The following is a 24,343-nucleotide window of genomic DNA, read 5'->3' as shown; positions in this document are numbered from 1 at the left end:
TGACTGTGTCTTCTACTGTATAAACATACACAATAGGAATTATGAGCAAACACAGATTTTATTTCCTTTTTTTCCTGTAATACCCAGAGAGTTAAAAACATACAGATTAAAATGGTTTTATCAGCAACAAATAAGCCCAGGGCTGAATGTCATTTGAGTTAATTCTATAATGGTGGTTTCATTATGTTCAATTCAGTTCAATTCATTTCAGTAAGATAGTCCCAAGATGGTTTGAAAATTCCTGAATTATAAAGATATGCTAACACTTGAATTATTCTCCTGCTCTTAAACAATTTCAAGATTTCCATATTTTTACTGTAATAACAGTAATGTAACAATTTATTGTAAAACGTAGTGGATTAAAATAATGCATCTTTATTACCTCCTAGTTTCTGCGGGTCAAGAATCTGGGCACAGCTCAGCTGGATACCCCTGGCTCAGGATTTCTCATGAGGCTGCAATCAGGGTGTCCACAGGCTTGCACTCCCTTCAAGGCTTGACTGGGATAAGATCTGCTTCAAAACTCACTGGCAGCTGGCTTCTCCAGAGAAAGCTATCTAAAGAGGGAGGAAGAAGAAGAGCATAGGAGAGAAACCAGCAGAGAAACCAGTCTTTTTGTAACCTATTCTTGGAAGTGACATCCAGTCATTTCTGTCATATTCTATTTGTTAGAAGCAAGTCAGTAAAGACAAGCTCACACCCAAGGGAAGGGGGATACATAGAACGAGTATCAAAAGTAGGTATCATTGTAGGGGTCCATTTTATAGGTTGCCTAACACAGATGTAGCTATCACATTTAAAATTATTTCTCTTTTGAAAATTGACTCAACAGCATTCAGTAGTTAATAAGATTTCTATTTTATGATTGGAGTAACCAGAATCTGTCTTGCACCTGGTGTCAGTAGACATGGTTCTCGTCCTTCCCATGTGCTGCCCAGTTGTGGCACCTCAGGCTTTTAAATCCTGATTCATAGTTTCCTTGTCAAAAAAGAGAGTCCATTTGATTATACTTTTTAAGATATCTTCTAGTTTGGATATTCTTTCGTAGCAGATAATCAAATTCTGTTCTAAGGGGGTCCAGCTCTCTTTTCTTTAGATAAGAGTTTCTCAACCTCAGCACTATTGACATTTTGGATCTGAGAATTCTTTGTTGTTGGCAGGGAAACTCTCTTAGACATTTTAGGATGTTCAACATCACCCCTGGCCTCTACTCACTAGATGGCAGGAATAGCTCCGTATTTGTGGCAATAAAAAATGTCTCTGACTTTGAGGACCACAGATCTAAGCAGAGCTATAGTTTATCTAACATACAAAAATTATTTCCTCTTCTGAAACACCTTGGTTTCTCTTCTTAAGGAAAAAATATATAAATTAATAAATCTACAGGTGTTAATAACTTACAAGCATTTGTAATTTAAAAGAAAAGTGCTCTTTTGAGGTAGAAATTTAAGACCTAGAGAATAATATTTCTGGTGACTGTGTAAAAGGGAGGGTGGGGGGAGGGTAGGACACTATTCATGTGAAGCACGAATCATACTTATTCTACAGAGAAAATGAAACTGCTAGAGAAAAATTTCCAGAAGCCACAGAAGTGATTGTGTGGAAGTATTCATGAGTCCTGTGATAGCTAATTTTATGTGTCAACTTGACCGGCCCATGCAGTGCCCAAACGTTTGGTCAGACATTATTTTGGGTATGTCTATGAGCATATTTCTGGGTGAGATTAACATTTGGATCTATTTGGGTGAGCAGACTGATTAATCAGATTGCCCTCTCTGATGTGAGTTGGCCTCATCTAATCAATTGAAGATCTGAATAGACCAAAAAAGGGTGAGTTAAGAGGGAATTTTGCCTACTTGAGTGATTGAGCTGGGCCACTGGGCAGCCCTTGGGCTGGAAATTATGCCATTGCCTTGCCTCTCTTTGTTCTCAGGCCTTCAGACTCAGACTGGAACTGTACTACCAACCTGCTTACCATAGATCCTTAGTCTCAGTTTTCATAATAAAATGAGCAATTCTTTATGTTAAATCTGTCTTTTTCAACCTATGTATGTGTGCATGTACGTGTGTGTGTGTGTGTGTGTGTGTGTGTGTGTGTGAATTTTACTGGTTCTATTTCTTTGGAGAATCCTGACTAATACAAGTCCTGGGGAATTTAGAATAAGAGAAAAGATGGTCAGGGGAAGACTTCTGGGGAAGACTTGAAAAGAGGATGGAAGGGAGAATTTCAGACAAGTCAGACAAGTCACAACTTTTCTAAGCATTTTCAACCCCTGGACTGGAAATTACGGAAATATATTTCCATATAAGAAATATATTGCATTATATGTTCCATTGTAACACTTAAGAAATTTCTATTTGTCACAGCTTCCTCCTACTGCCATCCTCAACTCCCAAGCACCATTGACAAGGAGTATCTCCTTGACCAAACTTTATTAAAGCTCTTCAAGCCTTCTTTGTGAGAGTGCCTTCCTTGGCCCCCATCTTTGACCTGTTTGAGTTCAGTTTTAGCAGAGCATCCTGCCAAGTCAGTTTAAGAGCATCCTTCTTCCCAATGACATCCAATCAAGTTATTTTCCTCTGCCCCTTATCTAATCAAGCTCTGCTTCCCCTACCCCACTCTTGATACCTAACCAGTTTCCTCTCAGTAATTTTGCATCCCTCCCTCACCCTGGTCACTGGCCATAAATCCCTACTGGGTCCTGTTATATTCGAGTTGAGTTCAATCTATCTCTACTATTGCAGTAGTCTATCCCTTATTACAAGAGTCTTGAGTAAAGTCTTCCTTGCCATTTTTGACTAGTGTCTGGTGCAATTTTTGTTTTATTTTATACTGCAATGCAATGACATCTCCAGTAAATAAAAATCACAGGGGACAGATTAAGACTAGATTCTTAGACATTTCTTCAATTGGAGTCAAACTGCGATTTTATTTTTTTTTCTACTCAGGATGACCATGTACAAGTTACCTAGGTATTTTTAAAAATATTTTATTTGTTTATTTTAGAGATCGTTCACAAGTGGAGGGAAGGGCAGAGGGAGAGAATCTCAAGCAGACTCTGCCCTGAATGTGGAGCACCATGTGGGGCTTGATCTCATCACCCTGAGATCGTGACCTGAACTAAAAATCAAGAGTCGGATGCTTAACTGACTGAGCCACTCAGGTGCCCCAACCTAGGTATGTTTTTTTTTTTTTTTTTAATTTTTATTTATTTATGATAGTCACACAGAGAGAGAGAGACAGAGAGAGGCAGAGACACAGGCAGAGGGAGAAGCAGGCTCCATGCACCGGGAGCCCGACGTGGGATTCGATCCCGGGTCTGCAGGATCGCGCCCTGGGCCAAAGGCAGGCGCCAAACCACTGCACCACCCAGGGATCCCCAACCTAGGTATGTTTTAAAGCTACACCTTCCTGTCAAGAATTGGTCCATATGAAGGGAATATAAATTAATTTTATACTTAATTATGTCAATATAAACCTAGTGATGAAATCCTCTTTGGTAAAGCCCAAAGACCATATTGTATGTTTAAGAATTATGCTGTTTTTAGATTATATTTCATTTTCTGAGTTATCCAGATTGTCAGTTCTCTCCATTCATTCAAATGTAGTTAGATGCAGGAAGCAATATGAGAGTCAAGAGAAATCAGTCCAAATACTGACCCTGCCACTTATTGTTTTATATTGGAAAAAACAACTTTGTGCTTTAGGCTAGTGGTATAGATTTGTAGCTAAGAGTTGGAGGTCTAAACTTAAAACCACGTTAAACCTCATCTTCAACATATATTAGCTCTGTGACCTTGGGCAAGTTACTTAACTTCCGTGTTTCTGTATTTTTCTTCTTGGAATGAGGATTATAATAGTGCCCATCTCTTGGGAAGTTCTTTGGAAGGTTAAATCAGATGATAAATGTAAAATTTGTAGTATAATAGCTAGAAAAATCTAAATAAATATTGATAGCTGAAAGGTACATTGGGCTAGGTGATCTTGAAGTCTTCTTCATTTTCTAAATTTCTATAAATTTTGTAAGTTACATAGGCATTCAAAATAGGCTGCACATCAGGGCCAGAGTTAAGAATAGATAATAGATAATGAAAGAATGAATATAAATTTCTTTTTAGTTGGCAAATTTGAATACCCCAGGATTCAACAGATTGAGAATAAGGACATATTTGCTATTCATTGTCTGTGTTTTTAGATTTAGATCAATGTCTGCCACTTGATATAGAGATATATATATATAGTATCTACTGGGAAGGGAGAATGGAGAGTATATAGCATATGGAGCAATTAAGAACAGGTTACAGGTCAAACTTCCTGTCTTGGTCCCTAGTTCTTTTACTTATTTACTTGTATAAATAGCAATCCAGTTATCTCTTCAAGATTCCATTATCTCATTTGTCATATGGTGATTGTTACAAGCTTTACTTGATACAAATGTCAAGCACATGGCCCATGATCTGCCACATATAAGTGTTTAATAGATAGCCATATATGATCTAAATTTGATATTGAGGTTCAGGTACAAGATACAGCTAAACATTCGTTTCTCCATATACTGGAGATAATGTAACCATTAGCACCCCTGAGGCTTATCTCCTTGTCTCCCTGTTATTCCTCTCTGAGCTTGGTGTCTATGCTGGAACGATCACATTACTTGGATCCTTAGCCTTCTGTCTTCTAATTCTGAGAGCCAAAAATCAGACCTTTAATTCCCCAGATGAAGACATGCCAAAGGCCTTTTAAAACAATTAATATATATGCTTGTCCCTAGCAGCCTGGGAGCCTTGTGGTTTTGCTGACTTCCCTAACATAATATTGATTAATCTTTGATGTAACAGAGAAACAATCTTTAATACACATTCATGCTTTCATTATTAATGAAATCCTACCAGTTCATGATGGCATCTTGGGCAGCTTTTTTATCTGGTGGAAATGACTGCAAAAAATACCTGACACAGTTCCTGATACAGAACTCAGTTAAATCATTTTACATTTGAATGCTGCCAGAGAGAGTAACATTCTCTAAAAACTGTAAGCAAAGTGAAACGGTATCAAAAAATATATCTCCAGGAAGCAATAAATGCCTCCATTCCCATTTATTATTTTCCCACAAACACTTATCACAGTGCTCCTTAGGTGTCTGGCACTGTCCTAGCATGTTACAAATAGTATATTCACTTATTTAATCCTCATATAACTACTGTGATATAGATAGATACAGCCATTATGTCTCTTACATGGATGGCAAAATTAAATTACAGAGAGATTAGGTAACCTGTCCAAGGTTACACAGTTAATCTTGTTATAGCCCGTATTTGAACCCAAGTATCTGGCTCAAGTGTTCTTTTTTTTTTTTTTTTTTTTTTTAAGATTTTCTTTATTTATTCATGAGAGAGACAGAGAGAGAGAGAGAGAGAGAGAGAGAGAGAGAGAGGCACAGACACAGGCAGAGGGAGAAGCAGGCTCCATGCAGGGAGCCTGATGTGGGACTCAATCCTGCGTCTCCAGGATCACTCCCTGGGCTGAAGGCAGGCGCCAAACCACTGAGCCACCCGGGCTGCCCAAGAGTCTTTTTCTTGAGTACAGTGTTGGGTTTCCAATCTATATTAATGATTTAGTGGAAAATAAGTAAAGAGGTAATATTTGGGCATAACATTAAACTGAAAGGCTTTTTTAGTGATGCCAATGAGATAGGGTCCCATGTAGAATCCATGTAGTAAAACGGCGGAACTCAGACTTTGGAGTCAAATAGTTCTGGGTTTAAACTCACTGTACCATTCACTAGATGTGTGTCTTTAGCCTCAATACTTCATTACCTTTGGTAGTGTCCTACATCTCACCCTTAGTCAGGCCATGGATGGTGAGTGGAGTATTCTTCCATGCCCCCTGGCATTGGGATTGTCCATGTGACTTGCTTTTAGCATGGAAAGCACATACTGCAGAGGGCAATTGTGTTTCTTGTGAGTGCCCCAGGCTGCATGGAGTGGAGGTGCCCCAGCTCACCTGCAGGTATACGATTAAGATGTAAATACTGTTGTGTGTCTCACTTAGACTTTGTGCATGCTTATCTATTTTCCCAAGTGTAAGAGAGGACAAGTTTTAATTTGTCAGTAGTGGAGCTGGGGGATGTAACTCCCTCTTAGTGAAGCTGAGAGAACTTGGTGAGATAATCATGCACATGAATATTATGAGGTAAAACAGTTTCTACTGTTTTGGTAGAAAAAATTGGTAATAAAGTTAGGATCAATATTAAAATATTTAACATTTACAAAAGGAAGCATGGAATTTTATAAGATATTCCTTCTGTTGGTATAATATTCAAATAAACAAGCTTTACTCAAGCCTGTTTAAGACATAATTTCAAAATACTTACAAATCATTCTTATCTATGCATTAACATAGGCTTCTTAACAAACATTATTTTTTTCTTTGAAAATAATGAATTGCCTTTTAAAAAATATTTTATTTTATTTTATTTTATTTTATTTTATTTTATTTTATTTATTTTATTTTATTGACACACACACAGAGAAAGAGAGTACAAGTAGGGGAATCAGTAGAGGGAAAGGGAGAAGCAGGCTCTCCACTGAGCAGGGAGCCTGATGCAGGGCTCAATCCCAGGACCCTGGGATCATGACCCAAGCTGAAGGCAGATGCTTAACCAATTGAGCCGCCCAGGTGTCCCTGCTTCCTTTTCTAAATAGTATTTTGTTTATCAGTTCAGTCTAACCATTCTAGCCTACTACATTCACAGTATATTTTTCACAATATATATATGTCATTGGCAATGGTATTATTTAGGTGCATGCAACAATTTCTAGACCATGTATAGATTAAAATTTCCAAACATTGACATTACCTAGAAAATGTTTCCAAAGTATAACATATACATATGTCTAATGTAGAGTTCAAATGTGATTTAATGATTTAAAGGGGATGAAAAAAGGGAAGGAATAGATTGTTCAGACCTGTTTGACTTGTGTAAGTTAGTACAACCTCAATACTCCTTATAATGTTTATAATGGTACACTTCTACGAATTTAAAAAAAATGAGGCTGGGTGCCTGTTGGATACTTAATCGTATCCAACTCTTGATTTCAGTTCAGATCATAATCTCAGGGTCATGAGATCAACCCCCACATAGGGCTCTGCACTGGGGTGGAGCCTGCTTAAGATTCTTTCTCTCACCCTCTCCCTTCCCCCCTCCCCACCAGCTCACACAGGCTCGCTCACTCATGAGCGTGTGCTTTCTCTCTTAAAAAAAAAAAAAGAGGTCTCCAGCCAAGTAGAGAGAATGTGGAAATTTAAATTTTGCATCTTTTTACAATGAATCCTGTGGGATATTTAAAAACAGATGTATAGGGAAGATAACATGTAGAGCTGTTACTATTTTCTACATTGATATTAATGGAGAGCATCCAAGAATAATTATTCCATTCTAGGTTAATTATAAAATGCTGATGAGGCTTTCATGTCATAATTAGCATTATCTCATACCTCAGGGTCAAAATCTGGTTCAAAGAGGTGGTGGAAAGGGAGGTGGGCAGGGGGTGGGGATGACTGGGTGATGGGCACTGAGGGGGGCACTTGATGGGATGAACACTGGGTGTTATGCTATATGTTGGCAAATTGAACTCCAATTAAAAAATATGTAAAAAATAATTTAAAAAATAAAATTCTTTTTTTATTTTCTGTAAAACAAAAAACAAAAAAGAAAATCTGGTTCATTGACTACTATTTTTTCCAACGAGTTAACCACAACTTTAAGTGCTCTGTAATTATAATGGTGTTATTGGGCATCTATTCTACAAATCAATCATGTATATTATAGAAAGATGGCAGATTGCCAGTGTATTGATGGTTAGTGGTGTGCTGATAAGATGGCTCTGGAGGGGGGGTGGTGAGAAGAACCCTGATGTAAAATATTTGCCAACTTCTGGTGGTATAAATATTCCCACTGTGGCCGATTTCAGGTTACCAATCATATAACACCAGGCTCTCAAAATTCCTAAATATGTAAAAATAAACTTTTGGAGGCCAGTCTGAGCCAGCATCAGCACAACACTGAGCCACTAATACTTATAAATGCTAGATTCTTGGGATCCCTGGGTGGCTCAGCGGTTGAGCATCTGCCTTCAGCCCAGGGCATGATCCTGGAGTCCTGGTATCAAGTCCCATATCGGACTCCCTGCATGGAGCCTGCTTCTCCCTCTGCCTTTGTCTCTTTTCTCCCTGTGTCTCTCATGAGTAAATAAATAAAATCTTTAACAAAAAAACACCAGACTCTTATGTTGGAATAATGATACTTTTAAATTCTCCTGCAATGCCTTCATCCAACTATAACTCATCCATTAAGACAGCATCTTTATGTTAGACTGTTAAGGATACTTTACAATAGTAATTATAATAATTTAAGTCATAGACTACTTTGAGAAGCTAATCAAAACTATAAGCTTTCTTGACAAAAAAGTACACACTAAGAGTTACGAACACAATTTCAGGAGATTCTTGGACTTCCTGACACATGTTCATGAGTCTCAGATTAAGGATCTTGGCTGTCGGGCAGCCCCAGTGGCGCGGCCGTTTAGCGCCGCCTGCAACCTGGGGTGTGATCCTGGAGACCTGGGATGGAGTCCCACATCAGGTTCCTGTGGGGGGCCTGCTTCTCACTTCTGCTTGTGTCTCTGCCTGTGTCTCTGCCTGTGCCTCTGCCTGTGTCTCTGCCTCTCTCTCTCTCTCTCTCTCTGTGTCTCTATGAATAAATAAACAAAATCTTAAAAAAAAAAAAGAATCTTGGCTGTCTTTATGGACTAGACAATTAATTTGGCAAACAACATTCTGAATGTCTTCAGTTCACTAAATTCATGAAATACCAGAGACCTCAAAAGTCACTGTTTAATTGCAAGAGTTAAATTACCAATATGTTATTAATCATGTTTACTGGCCTCTTCTGTCATTATTCCAAAATGCAGAGATCACAAGGAATCCACAAGGAGATGATGAAGTCAGCTATTGAGCAGCATTGAGCAATTTAGTTTTTATTTTTCTCTTTGTTCTACTAATTGTATGTGAACCATTACATCAGCTAAGTCTTAGACTTGTGACATTTCAATTTTCATTTTGAAATATGTTTCCTATATGTGTATATATGCATGTGTATATGAATATGTATATAGACAAAATATCAACACTTAACTCCTTTTCCCCTTCTTAAATGCTAGGCTTAATTAAACCTATTGCCCTTGACTTGAACAACACCTTTTTTTATATAGTACTATAGCACTTGTATTTGTATTTTGTAGCACACTTCACACACATACACACACACACATACATACACAAATAATTTCTTCTACAAAATGTAAACTCTCAAGGCCAGAAAATTCATAACCTGGCATAATGCACATAACCTATGGGTACTAAGTGATTTATCAAAGAAATAATTAATGAGCAAATAATTCTTATATACATTTTTGAGAGAAAAAAGGTAAATAAAGAGAAAACAGATCAAAATTATAATCAAACAGCAAAATTACTAGCTTCAATTTTAGTGTTCTTTTTCTATGCATTCACCTACAATAGCAGCATATTTAGTTGTGGTCACTGGGAGTTGATGTTAAGGCAGGTGACCTTATTAGATCTTAATTTGAGCATGCTTCTAAAAGGTGAGAAGGAAATTAATTTCTCCTCCATTTCTGAGGTTTTATTTTGTTGAGTCCTTTCAACATGATCTTCAAATGACTCAAGGATTCTGCTCACCAACATAAACCATCACTGGAGGACTCTAATTCATTCAAGTTGGCTTATAATTAGCAAAGAGATTTAAAAATACATACATTGAATCACCTTGAATATGATTGTTCGGTTAGGAAATAATGATGTCAGGGACCAATATCCCCATTTATCAATAGGATGGCTCATTCAATTTAGGGAAAATTCAGAGACTAAAAACTGGAACTTGTAGTTTTAGCATCAGTAAGTATCTGGGATTGGGAAGAGCCTTCTTGTACCACAGGCACTGCAGACATGCTATTATAATCACAACTGGCTAAACAGCCAACTGAAAGTCAAATATCCCTATCAGAAACACAACCTTAGTCTTTTGGCTCTTACTGCAGTTCCATTTGGAGCTGTTCTTTGGCTCAGCACATTGGAATGTGAAGTCAACTCACTTACCACATATTTATTGAACATCTACCATTGTGACAGATATATTGCCAGGATTCCAGCAACAGGAAAAATGAATACAAGATACTTCATGCCTTTGACAAATTTACATTCTGACAAAACAAGTATATAAATCTCTGAAATACAAAGCGGAGTGAGAAAAAGCTTAAGAGAGAGACTGACAGGTCAGATACCACATCTATTTGAATAAGTCAAGCAGGGTTTTATGGAGGTACCACACTGAGATCGATTGAAGCATGGGTAGGAGAGCAACAGATGGGGCCTGGAGATGAAGAGGGCATTTTCTAATCAAATATGTACAGCTGAGATAACTGGGGCACATTTTCATTAGAAGAGCAAGTAACCCATTTTGAATAGAATATATATTCCATGTGATGCTGTAGTAGAAGATGAGTCTGGAAAGTTGATTTTTCTTATACGTGTGAAGACTGGTATATAGATAATGAAGGATTAAGTAAGTGAAAGTCATGGGTTTGAGACCAGTAGTTGCTATTTAGCTTAGGTTTTTTCCCAACATAGTTTTTTCCTCCAGATACCTCTGTTTATTAAGACTTTAGGAATGCATGTCTAGACCAAACTATGAGAGCAATTAAGTTCACATGCTTGGAATAGTTTGTCTCTATTGACCTTCCACACATAACCTTCTCCCTCTTCCCATTCTTGTCTAAGTAGAACTTGTATCTGATCCCATTTTTGGTAAGGGATGACTGAGAATGACTTGGGGATCAGAAAGGTGGGAATAATAGTTCTATAAAGCATCCCCATATTATCAGGAGGACTCTTCAAGTAAGGCTTCAAAACTTTAATGAATCACATTATAATGACAAAATATGAGGCAATAGGGTAAATAGTTTTCTGTGGAAGAACATTGACATGGATACCTCAAATTATGTAAAGTAGTATAAGCATCTACATGGCTCCTTTTTATGTCACACAGGGGCCACTGGTTGTGAGAGTTACAGCCTAACTCAGAGTGTGAATGACTCAGGATAAATGATTTCCAAAAGTGAAAATTACTCAAAGTACAGGTGTCATATTTTATAGGTCATGATTATTTTTTCTTTCCATGAACAAGTAAAGGGGCATGAGGCAGTTAACCCAGTTCTGGGTTTCAGATCCAGATTTAGTAGCGATTTGTTTTAAAAAAAACCCACACAAAATAGAAATGGGTATATAAATTCTAAGACTCATTTCACCTCCCTTCTATCCTATAAGGAGGCATAAATTAAGGGTGTCCCTCCCTATGGGATGGTGGCATAGAGGAATGTTAACTCTTTGAGCATTCCTTTTATGGTGCCTTTCCACTACAGAGTGTTGTGGGGAGGGGAGAGCTGCTGATGGACAACTGACAAGGGAACTGGGGACCTGCATCTTCAGTCAGCTCCACAAGGTGACATTCTGTCAGGAAGATGTTCCGCTGGGCAGGTGGCCCCTGTGGGTGGTGCTGGGAGTGCCCCTGTTTGCAAGAAGGAGAGATCACATTCCTGAATGCTGCCCGGAAGCGGCGAGAGAGTAGGTTATAGATAATGGGGTTGACGGCTGAGCTCAGGTAGAAGAAGACACCTGGAACACAGGAGATTAAAAAAAGAGACACACTGAGGAGAAACTGAGTGAGAGGTATGATAGAGAGAAGTATAAATATTTAACAAGGGCCTCGAATCCCTGAGACTGCCTCTTTTGGAAGTAATAATATATACAAGACTCTAATTGAGAATACAAAATGCTCTGAACAGATCTACCACCTGTGTATTTAGGAATCAAACACAGAAAGATTAAAGAGTCTCAGAAAAATTTAGGCTGGCATGGGATCTCTCTGAGATGCTTGGCAATTTCCTTTGATCCCCACTTGTTTAATTAAAGAACATGCTCTCATAGCATTAATGAGAGATGCTTAAGTATCAGAGGAAAGAGAGATTGTTTTTATCTCATTGGAGCTTTGCTTAAATCTATAATTTGAAACTGCAAGTGATGGAGGAATAGCAAATCAGTTAAGGCATAGTCTCTGCTGAGATTTCTTATAATGCTAACTATCTCTTCAATAAAATATTCCCCAGGGCCCTTTTCCTACCTGGCCTTTCCCCTTGATGGCTCTTCCCACCTTCCAACTTCATTAAATAATTGTATTTTGCCATTCGTTTTCTCCACCAAATGCCTTGCACACTGCCATTTCCTTGTTTTATACACACTTCTTTTATTACTATATCCTGTTTTATTTCCCCAAGGCCCAAGATGGGCCTAAGGTTGAGAATCAGAAGACTTAGTTTCTGATCTTGTCCCTTGCTTGTTCTGTGACAGAGGGAACTGGCACTTCAATTCTTTTCTCTGCAACATACCATCCCAACCTACCTCTCTGAATTACTGTGAGGATAAAGTTGAGATGCTATCACAGAGGGACTGAGAATGGCTAAGAATATAAAACAAGTGATAGGTACTGTTAACAACATTCATTGTTGTCCTCATTTACATAGTTCAGGACATACAGAGTGCCATATGCCCTATGCACAGAATTGGGCAGGGAGGAATACAAGAGAAGAATATTGCTATAGACTGTTAATTCATTCAATAAATTCTTATTTTGTGCCAGAAGCTTTGAGGCACATTGGTAGATAGTAGATTTAGACTTCGTTCTCAAGAACATGGAATAGTATTATAGAGGAAAAATCTATGCCTAAATTTAGTAGTTAACAAAAGAACAATACCAAACTGTATCTATTAAGAGCGAAACATATGATACTAACTGTCACCCTATGGAAATTCACATAATAGCATAAACACAAGGACTATAATAATCATGAAGGATTTAATTAGGTGATTGAACACTAGCCAGATCCTGAAGCGGGCAGGAGATAGTTGGAGAGGAAAGGAGAGAATACTACAGGTAGAAGGTATAGCCTGAGCAAATGCGCAAAAGTAGGAATGGTTATTATCATGCAGGATTAATGCAAAAAGTGCAGCACTCTAATTAACCCATTTGACAAGTGTATGGTTTATGAATGGAAAAATATAACTTGAGGATGAAAAGGCAATTTTGGGGTTTTTAAAAAATTTTGTAGCATTTAAGACATTTAGACTTCATCTGGTTGGCAATGTGGGGAAGAGAGAGAAATTTTAACAGGAAAATGTTAATATAAATGCTGTAGTTTAAAAATCTTAAAATGGTTGTCTTGATACATCTCAAGATGTAGAGTCAACTGGTCAAGTCTCATGTGATCTTGTGATATTTTACAATTTGTTTTATCACTTCCACTTTTCTCAGCTTAATCACAAAGTTAAGCTAAGAGCTGTAAATATTTTTGAGGTTAATAATTAATTAATAATTAATTTTACAGGGAAGAAAATACTAATGTCCGGGTGTAAACTGTTTACATGGCCTGCTGAGTACAAAAGAGAGGGTGATTGGAAACAGATAATATACATGGCATTCAATATGCCTATGAACAGTAGTTTTTGCTTTATGCACTCCTGAAGCTTAACACATGCAGGTCGTCCTTCTTTCTCTTCTCTGGTGATGTCTTTGATAATCTCAAGAGCTAAGGTAGCTGGACAAGGTGGTCTGCATCGAAGTCTAACAGTCACACCAGCTGAGAAAGAGGGATGTGGGCAACCATTCTCTATTCCATTTCAGAGTAAAGAACCCTGAACTTGAAGTTGGGTGACTTGGGTTGGAATGCTGTTTTTTACCATTTGCCAGCCAAGTGACTTTGGGCAATTGAGTTTTTTTTTTGTGGAACTGTTCTTTCAGCTGTAAAATGATGATGGCAATATCCTTGTGACAATTATAGAAAGATATGTAGCATTGTGTAGCTTAAAAAGCTATTATTTTATTTACTTCTTACCTTAGCCAATGGTTAGTATAGAACAGGCATTATTGCCATTTTATAATTGGGAAAACTTGACATGAAGGAAGCCACATTCTTCAGATCACTCAGAATAGTAATGATATGAGAGAGATGCAAATCCAGGTCCTCTGACTTAATGACCTTTCCACCAAATTTCATGGTATTCTTCACAAGCATCATTAAAGTAGCCTAAAAGCAGATCTTGATGCCTTATGAATAACTTTTAGTTGGCTTTCATGAAGATCTAACGCTTGCTGGAGATAATATGAGATTTCAGGGATTAAGCCCGGATGTTTAATTAATAAGAACCAATTCAATCATGTGATCATTGGAAGTGAAACAAAGGAATCGCCTCTTAGACCATTTTCCTGCTGTAATCATCATGCTTAGAGTTGAGGTCTTCAGAAAAACATCCACCTAGAATAGTGATTTGGTATATTTCTTTTGGACGCATAACGTATCTAATCAATATGTGAATAAAGTAACAATCAAATGTGTTCTTTATTGTATGGTGGGTCCCCATAATCATCAGTATATCCAATAGAACCTACTACTCTAAGCAAGATGAAGCAGCTGCAATTACCTGAACATTTGCAATGCAACCAAACCAGCCAAGATTTTACCTGATACCACATGGATGAGATTGAATGCAGCAGCCAGAGATTCAGTCCACTCCTCCACAAAGCTAAAGAAGAGCCGATCAATGTGGAATGGGGCCCAACAGAGAGCAAACACTAAGACCAAGACAACTGGAAAACGATGATGAATGAGAGAGCAAAAGACAATCAAAGTAAGGATAGGTACACAATGTCCACTCTAAGTCCATACATTGCTTCTGGTATTCCCCTCCCCACCCCCGCCATCTTTCTTAAGCTATCATTATAATGGACCATATATGTCTTAAGGAGCCTCTACATAGAGTATTTACATGTGAGAATGAATTGTATAGGATTTAGGGTCAGTTTTACCTATGATTATTCATGATTTCTTGTATAAATTTACTTTGGAACACTTAAAACAGTATTGACTATTCAAAGTTCTGAAAACATTCTGTCATGGAAAATATATCACAAGAAGGTTGCTGGAACCATATAAACTGGTTATAGAAATAAAGTGGGTTCAAGCAATTGGTGTTCTTTAAAGTCATAGACTGATAATAAACTATGTAGTATATAGTATAAATGTATTAATTTATCTTATTACTCGAAATGATTAAAAACTTCTGTGCATTCAATCATTCTGTAAGGGGTGGGAGAGACAGAAAGAGAAGAATCATGAGTGTAATATTGCTTTATAAGCATCTTTTGACTGGGAAGGCAATGTGTTATAACTTTCTAGAGTACAGACTTCCTTCCAATATCTTTTTCTTTTTTATTTTGAAATAATTATAGATTCATAGAAACACACTATTGCCCACTTTTTTTAATTTTTAGCTCCCAAGATAGAGATTAGTGCTACCATAGTTTTTCTTTGGGGCATTTAATCTTCACCAATATAAATATGTATGTTTTTCTTTCTCTTCTGAAGTTGTAAAGTACTTTTATTTCCCAAGACATGATGCTTGAGATTTGCCTCAGAACAATCTTGTAGGGGCTGGGGGACAGATAGGAATATAGATGAAACAAGATTAGCTATGAGTTGATAATGTTTGAAGCTGAGTGATGGGTACATGGGTGTTTATTTTACAATTCTCTGAACTTGTGAGCACATTTGAAGTTTCCATAGTAAATGGTACATATATTTCCTGTTGGCTGTAAACATATTCAGAGTAGGTGGTCTGCCTGTGTAGTATAGTTTCAAGAATATCTAAAAGCTTCTTCTGAGTTTACTCCTCAAAGGAAAAGTTCCTAGTCTGCTCACTACTGCCTACAGTTCACTTTAGCTAAAAATTTAATTACTGTTGGGGAACCTGTGTGGCTCAGTAGGTTGTGTCCAACTCTTGGTGTCAGCTCAGGTCATGATCTCAGGGTTGTGAGGTTGAGGCCCTCATCGCTCAGCAGGGAGTCTGCTCTGGATTCTCTCTCTCCTTCTGCCCCACTCATAAATAAATATTTTTAAAATGTAGTTAGCATTAAAATTGAACACTCTACCCCCAAAGACAAATACTTTACTAAGTATTCTATCAGTCTGGCTTTAATGTGAGTACAGTCTTTTTGTGAGAGCAGATTATGATCTAGGAGAAAGGGGAGAGAGACAGAATGAAGATATGAGACTTCTTAACAGAGAAAGTCAGATACCAACAATCAGGGGCCAAATTGGGGCCAAAATATTTCCAAGAAGATGGCTATCACTTTAGTGACTTCAAAAATCTTTTGTTCATAAAACATCACATAGTTATGTGAATGATTTATATGCATATTAGTCTGAAGGATTTATTTTTTTCCAAACCTTAGGTTTTTACTTGGGAAGCTTATTATAAATCGCCTTTCTCATCAATATCTCTCATACCCTAGTGTAGGATCATACATTTTTATAACATTCTTTTGGGAGAGTGTAGAACAGTGCCTGGATTTTTAAAAACAACTTATCTATGCTAAAATTATACTGTTTTATATAAAATGAAATAGGCAGGATGACTGTTTAGAGTTATTTGAGGCCAGATATTCTTAATCTAGAATTAAAAGATCCCAGAAAGTCCAAGGATGGGTTTTAGGAGGTGTATGATCCCCTATAATGGATTATAAAATGTTTTGTATAAGTGTATTTGTATGTATTCTGAGTGGAGAGTTCACAGCTTTCATATTTAAAAAAATCATAACACAAAATAGGTTAAAATCACCTGCTTATTTTATATTTTATTTTTTAATATTTACTTATTTACTTTAAAGAGAGGCAGGAGATGGATACAGGGAGAGGGAGAGATGGAATCTTAAGCAGATTCCAAGCTGAGCATGGAGCCTGACTTGGGGCTCATGACCTGAGCAGAGACCAAGAGTCAGATGCTAAACGGACTGAGCTACCCAAGTGCCCCTCACCTGCTCCTTTTAGATAAGAAAAGCAATGCTCAAAAAATCAGGGTGAGGTTTACAGAGTATATTACAATGATGCAATTTAGGGTATTGTTTGAGGGTTTAAAAAAAAAAACTAAAATAGAAACAAAACAGACAAGTCCCAGGAGATTGAGAAAACCAAGGTTTCAATGTTATGTTTCAGGAGAATTTTGATTCTGATCCCAGCAGCACTTTCTCAGTACTAAATGCAACTCTTTTGCTTTCACAAACAAAGAAACCCCAAACAAAGTGGAAGACTTACACAGCATTTTGGTGATTGACTTTCTGGCAGGTCTTTGAATATTTGCAGTCACTTCATCTGCCCCAAGGAGCTGATCTTTCTTCAGCTACAAGAGAAGTGGAAAAAGATGCTAAGGGAGGGAAACATTGTTTCCTTCTGTCAAGATCCAAGAACTGTAACTCTAACATTGATTTTGCAGTCAAAAATCTGAGATTTAAAGATATGTAAGAATCCATTAAATATTTAACAATAAGTTGGAGGTGGAGTTGGATCCAAGTCATCTAACTCAACTGGATTACGGTTATGGCTACGTTGCAGTGCTACCATGTATCATATGCTATTCTGTAGAATGCTAGCTATGTAGTATATTAATAGATGTTCCATGAAAAGTGTGAAATCTAAAGTAAAAAAAAAGTGTTAGGCTTTTTCATCCATCCATTAATTTAATAATTATTAGATGTGTATTAGAATGAAATCCCTCTTCTGTAGGGTGAGTAGGCAGTAGAAAACAAGAACAGATATTGTTTCTTGCTTCATAAAGCTTATAGTCTTTATTGTGGGTCTTCTCAGAGGCTTTAATGTGCTTTGTAGACATTATGAACATCTTCATGGGGGTTTGTATATCACCCTAACCCCCATCCCCACCTTCCATACCCCACATCTCCCACCTCAGCCTCAAGGGAGATAGTGCTGCTTTGACTGAACAATATCCCTCCTGACCCAACCCCTTTCAGTGGAATACCTAGTATATCTTGAGAAGCACAATTTAGGGAAATCTGTGTTACTAATATTACTGAGAAGAGTACATATGTTTTTGAGTTTATATGTTAAAATACACTCATTCTGTTGTAAGATGTGGTTATCCTTGAAGAGGTATATAAAAAATTAAAAAAATTAATACCTGTACATGCAATTTTTCCTACCTATGTACTCTAGAGGACTCTGGTAGTTATTGTAGCTCATTGTCCTCTTCTTCCTCTGAACTCGCATAGCACTGAAGATCTGCATCATTCTCCTAGTCGTAGAATTTTCTTCTCTTTAATTCACATATTTTTATTTGTGAGGATACACAACCAAATAAAGAAAGCTTCAAGGACTCATGATAAACTACCATCAAATATCTAGAAGATAGTACAGTATATATTTGTAGTTGATTATCTAGCATTTATTCTTTTCTCCTACCAATGGTATCCTGATTTTCCTTTAGGGATTTTAGTCCTTCTCCATTCTTAGTCATTAATTCGGATGGGAATGATCACAACTCCAGCTCCAGGTTCAGCCTTTGAATAATGTAGCTACTATCCATCAGTCACAGTAACTGGATAATTAGATCCAACACAATTTCTGATACTTGCTTGTACTTCTAGAAATGGAAGTTTTATTTCCCTTTCATTGGGAGCCCTTCTTGTTTTCTGCATGTGAACTCTGGAATACAACAGCTATTTTTTCTTCCCACCATGAAAAAAAGTGCGTGGAGCCACCAATGGCCTGCAGTGTGGATCTTGAGGTCAAAATCAACAGTACAGACAGAAAAACAAAGAAACAGAAATAACACTAGGTCTTTGAGAACATTGTGTGTTTCATGGGATTAATCTTCATCAAAAGCCAGCTCTAACTCTTGACTTTTCAGTTCTATACTTTCCTTCATATTTTGTCAGATTGACTTGAGATTCCTTCATTAACAATGTAAAACGTTCTGACACTATTGATCAAGGCCATCAGGTGGAAGGAAAATTCAATGTACTCTATGTACTCTTGGGTAGATTAGGATCAATTTATTGAACTATAAGGAGATATATTCTAATTCAAGATGAAAAAGACATTGGTGTGATTATGTGAAACAGTGCAGCAAACTACTCTAAGAATCAGTGAGCTTCCTCGGCTGGATGGCATTTTTATGGAATACTGTAGAGAAGGTATTTAAAATTAAATAAGACTTGGAAGGGGACTCATTGGAAGTTGCCTCCAAAGTTTAACAAAAGATTATCTTGTCTCTCTAACATGTAAGCTCTTGGAAATCAGGTAGTTCTCAGGACCACACCAGTCCTGAATCATCCACTTGGATGATTAACAAACCTGACCATCTGTCTCTGAATATAGTGGTGCTCTCTACATATACCTGTGTCTTCACAAAGTGGGGGGTTAAAGTACCTGTGAGATTTGACCCTTCAGAGATGATCTAGAACTTGGAAAGAAGGAAGAAAAAATACTGTGCAGTTATTAAGAATAAATGGGAGAAAACTGAAGACTAAGAGGTTATAAACATAATAGTAAAACAAAATAATTCAGGTAGAGCATTCATCTCAGTTCCTGGCATATGATACTCAAGTTATATATTACTACTGTCATTCTGATTATTGTCCTTTTACTCAAAAGACATAATAAAAACTGAATTTTGATTAAACAGGGTTATTTATTTATATCTGTGGGCCCACTCATGTGGATTATTGAGTCCCTTCCAAAAAAATTCTCCTTCTCATGGTACTGCTCATACATAAGCAATACTTGATTAAAGCAAAGAAGCAGGCAGATGCACTGACAAAAAACCTTGATATTTAAGGTAAGAGTAATAAATCAAACTGCCAATCTTACTAACTCATGATCAGTTAAATCTACTAAAGATTCTAATTATTTCATATCATTAAAAAATGTCTCATTATTACAAGATAGTTATTGCAATATTTGATTTAAATCCATAATTAAGAATAATAAAGAACTATTGAGATCTCTTAGTCCATTCTGTGGGTGGGTGTAACAATTTTCATTGGTAATTTCTCTACTTCAAGGAACAATTTCCTTAAATCAAACATAAAGCAAACAGTCCATATAATTCTTTTATAAATAGGCTTCCTGTACAGTGTAGTTTGCAATGAAAAGAAAATTATAAGGGTATTAATTATTGCTTAATTTTTAGCTTCTGTAGGTTTTAGTGATACAACTAGACAACTAGGACAAGAGTGAAAAATTGAATATTTATGTGTCATATACATTGTTTCAACATAAGTTGAAGGAAGTGATATAGTAGAGTAAAATCCAAACAATTTGTCCAAATACTGCTTTATGTTTGAATACTTTTGTTTCCCTTCAGATGTTTAGCAAAGTAGATACTCAACCATTAAGTATTCTATCCACCTCTGAACTTTTATTTTAAAGGTCAAGATAGAAAAAGAGGAGTGAAAAATTGTGATTACTGCATAGGAAGCTCAGGGCCTTCCTACCCTGCTCTCATTAGCTGTATAAGATAAGAGGTAAGGGGGAGGTCAATGGAGGTGACTCAAGTTGATTTATTATGCTGATCAGTTGTTTATATGATTACAATCATTCCAGCAGATGTTCATTTATATGATTTGTGGAGACTAAGCTTCAGAATACCAAAATATAATCCTAGCTTTTGTGTAAATATTTCTACAATCTGAACAAAATCTGTTTAATTATAAAAAAAAAATTAGTGCAACTCCGTTTGGCACGGCTGGATTCTGCTACAATTCATAATCCATCTGCTTCAATTCAAGTGTTAATGCTGCACGCAATCTCAACAAGTACTAGTTGAGAGCTCCAAAAGAACTTCCTCTCAGATAGAAAGAAACTTGCCCTGGTGTTGTCTGTTTTCCATCTCTAACATATTCTAACCTTGGAGAGCAGCTCAGTGGATACTTACGTCCTGGAATGATGAAGCAGCCCTGAATGCTCAGCTTTAAGCATGCATATGGGCTCCCTTCTTTCTTCCTTAGTCCTGGGATTTCATCAGTCTTAGGTTTTTTGCCTTCCGAAGGCAGTGAGTACCAAAGGCAATCATAACTTTAGATTTGCCAAGGGAGTCAATAACTTAATAGTCATCAGAGTTGCTTAATCTCTTTTCAGTCTCTTAGATCAAAAAGCTCTTTGAAATAATGTTTCCAATTCTCTTGCTTTCTAAAGTAGGAAAGCTGAAGTCCAGCAATGAATAAAATAATTTAACTTCATTCATTCATTCATTCATTCAGCTTACAGTCTAGTTGGAGAGAAATAAATTGAGGAACCCACAAATATAGAATTGTAAATTGTCATAAATGCAATGAATGAAAATCACCAGGAATCATGACTAGATACACAAGTACCAGGTGCAGCTAGAGAGTCAGGGAGAGCTTCCCTGAGAAAGTGTGGGTGAAGTAGGATTTAAAGGATAAGTTAGAGTTAGAAAAGCAAAAGGGAATGTGATGGTCAACAGTAGCAACATTTCAGGCAATGATTGAGCAAAAGTTATAATAGCATGTGCAAAGGCCCTGAGGCCAATCTCATAGACTGGGGCCTATTTCTCCTGACTCTTAGTCTACAGATCTTTAAACTCCTCTAGCAATGATTTACTAAGCAGATAGTTCCTTCTTTGGTGTCCTCTGGGTAACAGTTCATCCTTCCTGAGAATAGGAATAAGTTGCACTATACACAGAGCAAATTAGGTAGTTTCTAAACCATTGTCTGAGCTGTCACTTAGCTCCTGATACAAGGTAGCTATAGGTTCATGACAATGAAACAAAGTCATTGGTTGGGGATAGAGGATGTGTGTTTCCTATTCAAAGTTAAATACTTCTTTCAAATTAACCCAAGATGAAAGATTGTTTGGTGTTGGACAAAAGGTATTAGTCAGTTTGGGGAGATTTCTCATAGCCCTCATGATATTTGGAATTATGTAGAAGTCCTTTCCCTCCAGTGATACACACAGGACATCCTAGACTTTGCAAGCTAGTCTGGGGTGACCTGTGTCTCTGGATGTAGAGAGACATCTTAGAGGATCCCCCTCTAAGAGGAGACTGGCACACCTCTCTGTCTGATTAAATTTACTCCTATGTCCAGATATCTGTGGTTTTTGGAATTTGTTCTTACTACTTGGACTGTGCTACTTACCTTAGGCAAAGCAGATATGGAAAAGGACCATTGTGGGACACTCATTTCTGACACTCACCTTTCTCAGAGATGTCCTGAGATGGGAGTACGTTAATTGTCACAGAATATCTGGTGGCAGAGCCATCTTGAAGTATATGATGTGAATGTCATGTTTGCTTTGTTTTCTTTTCATTTATAATTCACTTTGCTCCTGCTCACAGATTTTTTTCTCCTTTAAGTTATCACAGACTGTTAGAGCTATTAGGAGCCCTAGATATGATCTAAATGTGACCTTTTCATTTTATAAATGTGAAAACTAACTCCAAGAGAGAATTATGTGGCTTGCTTAAAAGTGTATTTTATGTGAGCTTCAGACCTGGGAGTCTAAATGGTCCCAAGACTGTTTCTTACACAAGCTGCCTCCTTAAATGGGCATAAAGATGTCACAGTTAGATTTCATCCCTATGAATTGGGATGTAGAATATACCAGGAGAGGAATTATATAGGCTCACTACTACCCTCACCAAAAGTAGTTTCTCTCAGCTAATTCAGATCTTAAAAAAACAAAAAACAAAAAATCCGTTTACCACCATTAGTACAGGAAAGGAACTTCTAATTATTAGATATGTTACAAACTAAGTGATAGTTTTTTAACTAAATCTCAACTATCATTTATTACCCCTTTCTTCTACTTTATCTTATATGCTCTGTTCACTTCCTTGTCTCTCAATTTCCACTTGATCAAGAGAAATCCAAGTTGGTCACACTCAAGCATATTTTGGCATTTCAGCCTGATATTTCAACCAAAGGATCAAAGCAACCATAAGGGGCAGTCCGACTTTAAAACTGTATGTCTGTCTTGGAGTATAAGATAGGCAGAGATAGCTTATGTTATGCTCTGACCAAGTTGATCTAGAGAAAAATTTCAATGCAGGCAGTAGATGGAGGCAAGAGAAAATAGGATGCAGAACAATGCCTCCAGGGGTGGCCACTTTGTGCTATTTAAAATGAGGTTCCACCTCAGACCTACTGAATCAGAATTTCCCCCTGGGGGGGGGAGGGGCCTGCACATTGATATCATAGTAAGATTTCTAGGTCATTTGTAGGAACTCCTTAAGTTGTGAAGGCCACAGGCATAGAGGAAGAATAATGGAAGGTGACTTACAGGAAATGGTTTATAGTTGTGGTCAATATTTGCCTAATTTTGAGGCTAGCCCATTAACTTGTTTCCCCTCTAAGCTCATTCTATTTTTCTCTATTCTTCCTTTCAATTCTTAATTTCTCCAATTCTAAGGTTTGAGTCAGTGAGAGAAGAAGGGATGCTGTGCTAAGCCGGGGAGCTTGGATACTCACTTTGAGGCCCATGAGGTAGTAGAGGACACTGATGACAGTCATGGGGAGGATGTAGAAGAGGAAAGAAGTGACCTGAATGATGAAATTGTAGATCCATATGGGTTTGATGACCGCACAGGTGGCAGAGCCTGGGACCAAGGACCCATTGGGGAAGTAGTGGACCTTGATGCCGTGAATGCTGGTGTTGGGCAGAGAGAAGAGAACAGAGAAGCCCCAGACGACGCCAAGGATCCTGAGAGCCCGCCTCCGGGTGCTCTTCAGCTTGGCGCGGAATGGGTGGAGGATAGCCACGTAGCGCTCCACGCTGACCGTGGTGACACTGAGGATGGAGGCAAAGCACACTGTCTCGAAGAGGGCCGTCTTGAAGTAGCAGCCCACGAGCCCAAATAGGAAGGGGTAGTTGCGCCACATCTCATAGACTTCCAGGGGCATCCCAAGGAGCAGGACCAAGAGGTCAGAGACAGCCAAGCTGAAGAGGTAGTAGTTGGTGGGTGTCTTCATAGTTTGGTGCCAAAGAATCACCAGGCACACCAGGAAATTGCCAATAACCCCCACCACAAAAATTAGTGCATACACTGCAGTCACTGGGAAGAAGAATTGGCTGCGGGGAGGCCCATAGAGGAAGGCCAGGTAGTCCTCGGTGCTGTTCATGTATTTCTCAGATGGATCTTCCAGTTCCTGCTGGTGGATCCAGGAATCATTCTTGTGTTTTTCCATCACTGACATTAAAATGCAAGACCTGAACCTCCTCTGATATGATCGTGTGTCCCAGGCTGAGCCAGAAAAGAAAAAGAAAGCAGGCAAGAAAGCACAGACTCAGGGGAAAGAGGGTGGGAGAGAGTGAGTAAGTACTCCAGCAAGCCTGGGCTGC

General features: G+C 37.8%; 2 protein-coding genes across 8 annotated transcripts in view; one reads left to right on the top strand and one right to left on the bottom strand.

Annotated features, from left to right (window-relative positions):
* The window catches only part of LOC144312780 (uncharacterized), a 740,032-nt gene that overhangs the window by 500,047 nt on the left and 215,642 nt on the right, over positions 1-24,343 (top strand). For 3 of the 6 annotated variants that reach the window (XR_013378373.1, XR_013378375.1, XR_013378374.1), the window contains 2 exons: positions 390-736; positions 3,008-3,178. The exons of 2 other annotated variants lie outside the window; for them this stretch is intronic. The gene's annotated coding sequence lies outside the window, so the exon portion shown is untranslated. The remainder of the gene's footprint in view (positions 1-389; positions 737-3,007; positions 3,179-24,343) is intronic. One more of the 6 variants, XR_013378382.1, reaches the window with a different exon arrangement.
* Positions 40-24,343, bottom strand: NMUR2 (neuromedin U receptor 2). 2 transcript variants are annotated; one of them, XM_077895802.1, is made up of 4 exons: positions 23,473-24,343; positions 17,281-17,365; positions 14,652-14,777; positions 40-557 (listed from the first exon to the last, which is right to left on the bottom strand). In XM_077895802.1, the coding sequence occupies exons 1-4, from the start codon at positions 24,196-24,198 to the stop codon at positions 490-492; spliced, it is 1,005 nt and encodes a 334-aa protein (XP_077751928.1). In that variant the 5' UTR covers positions 24,199-24,343; the 3' UTR covers positions 40-489. The 2 variants fall into 2 exon arrangements, with proteins under 2 accessions (XP_077751928.1, XP_077751927.1); XM_077895801.1 differs by lacking the exon at positions 40-557 and adding an exon at positions 9,790-11,752.

This window comes from Canis aureus, chromosome 4 (assembly GCF_053574225.1).
Source record: "Canis aureus isolate CA01 chromosome 4, VMU_Caureus_v.1.0, whole genome shotgun sequence".
NCBI lineage: Eukaryota > Metazoa > Chordata > Mammalia > Carnivora > Canidae > Canis > Canis aureus.
The sequence above is the reverse complement of the archived record's forward strand: the minus strand, read 5'-3'. Positions and strand labels throughout refer to the sequence as shown.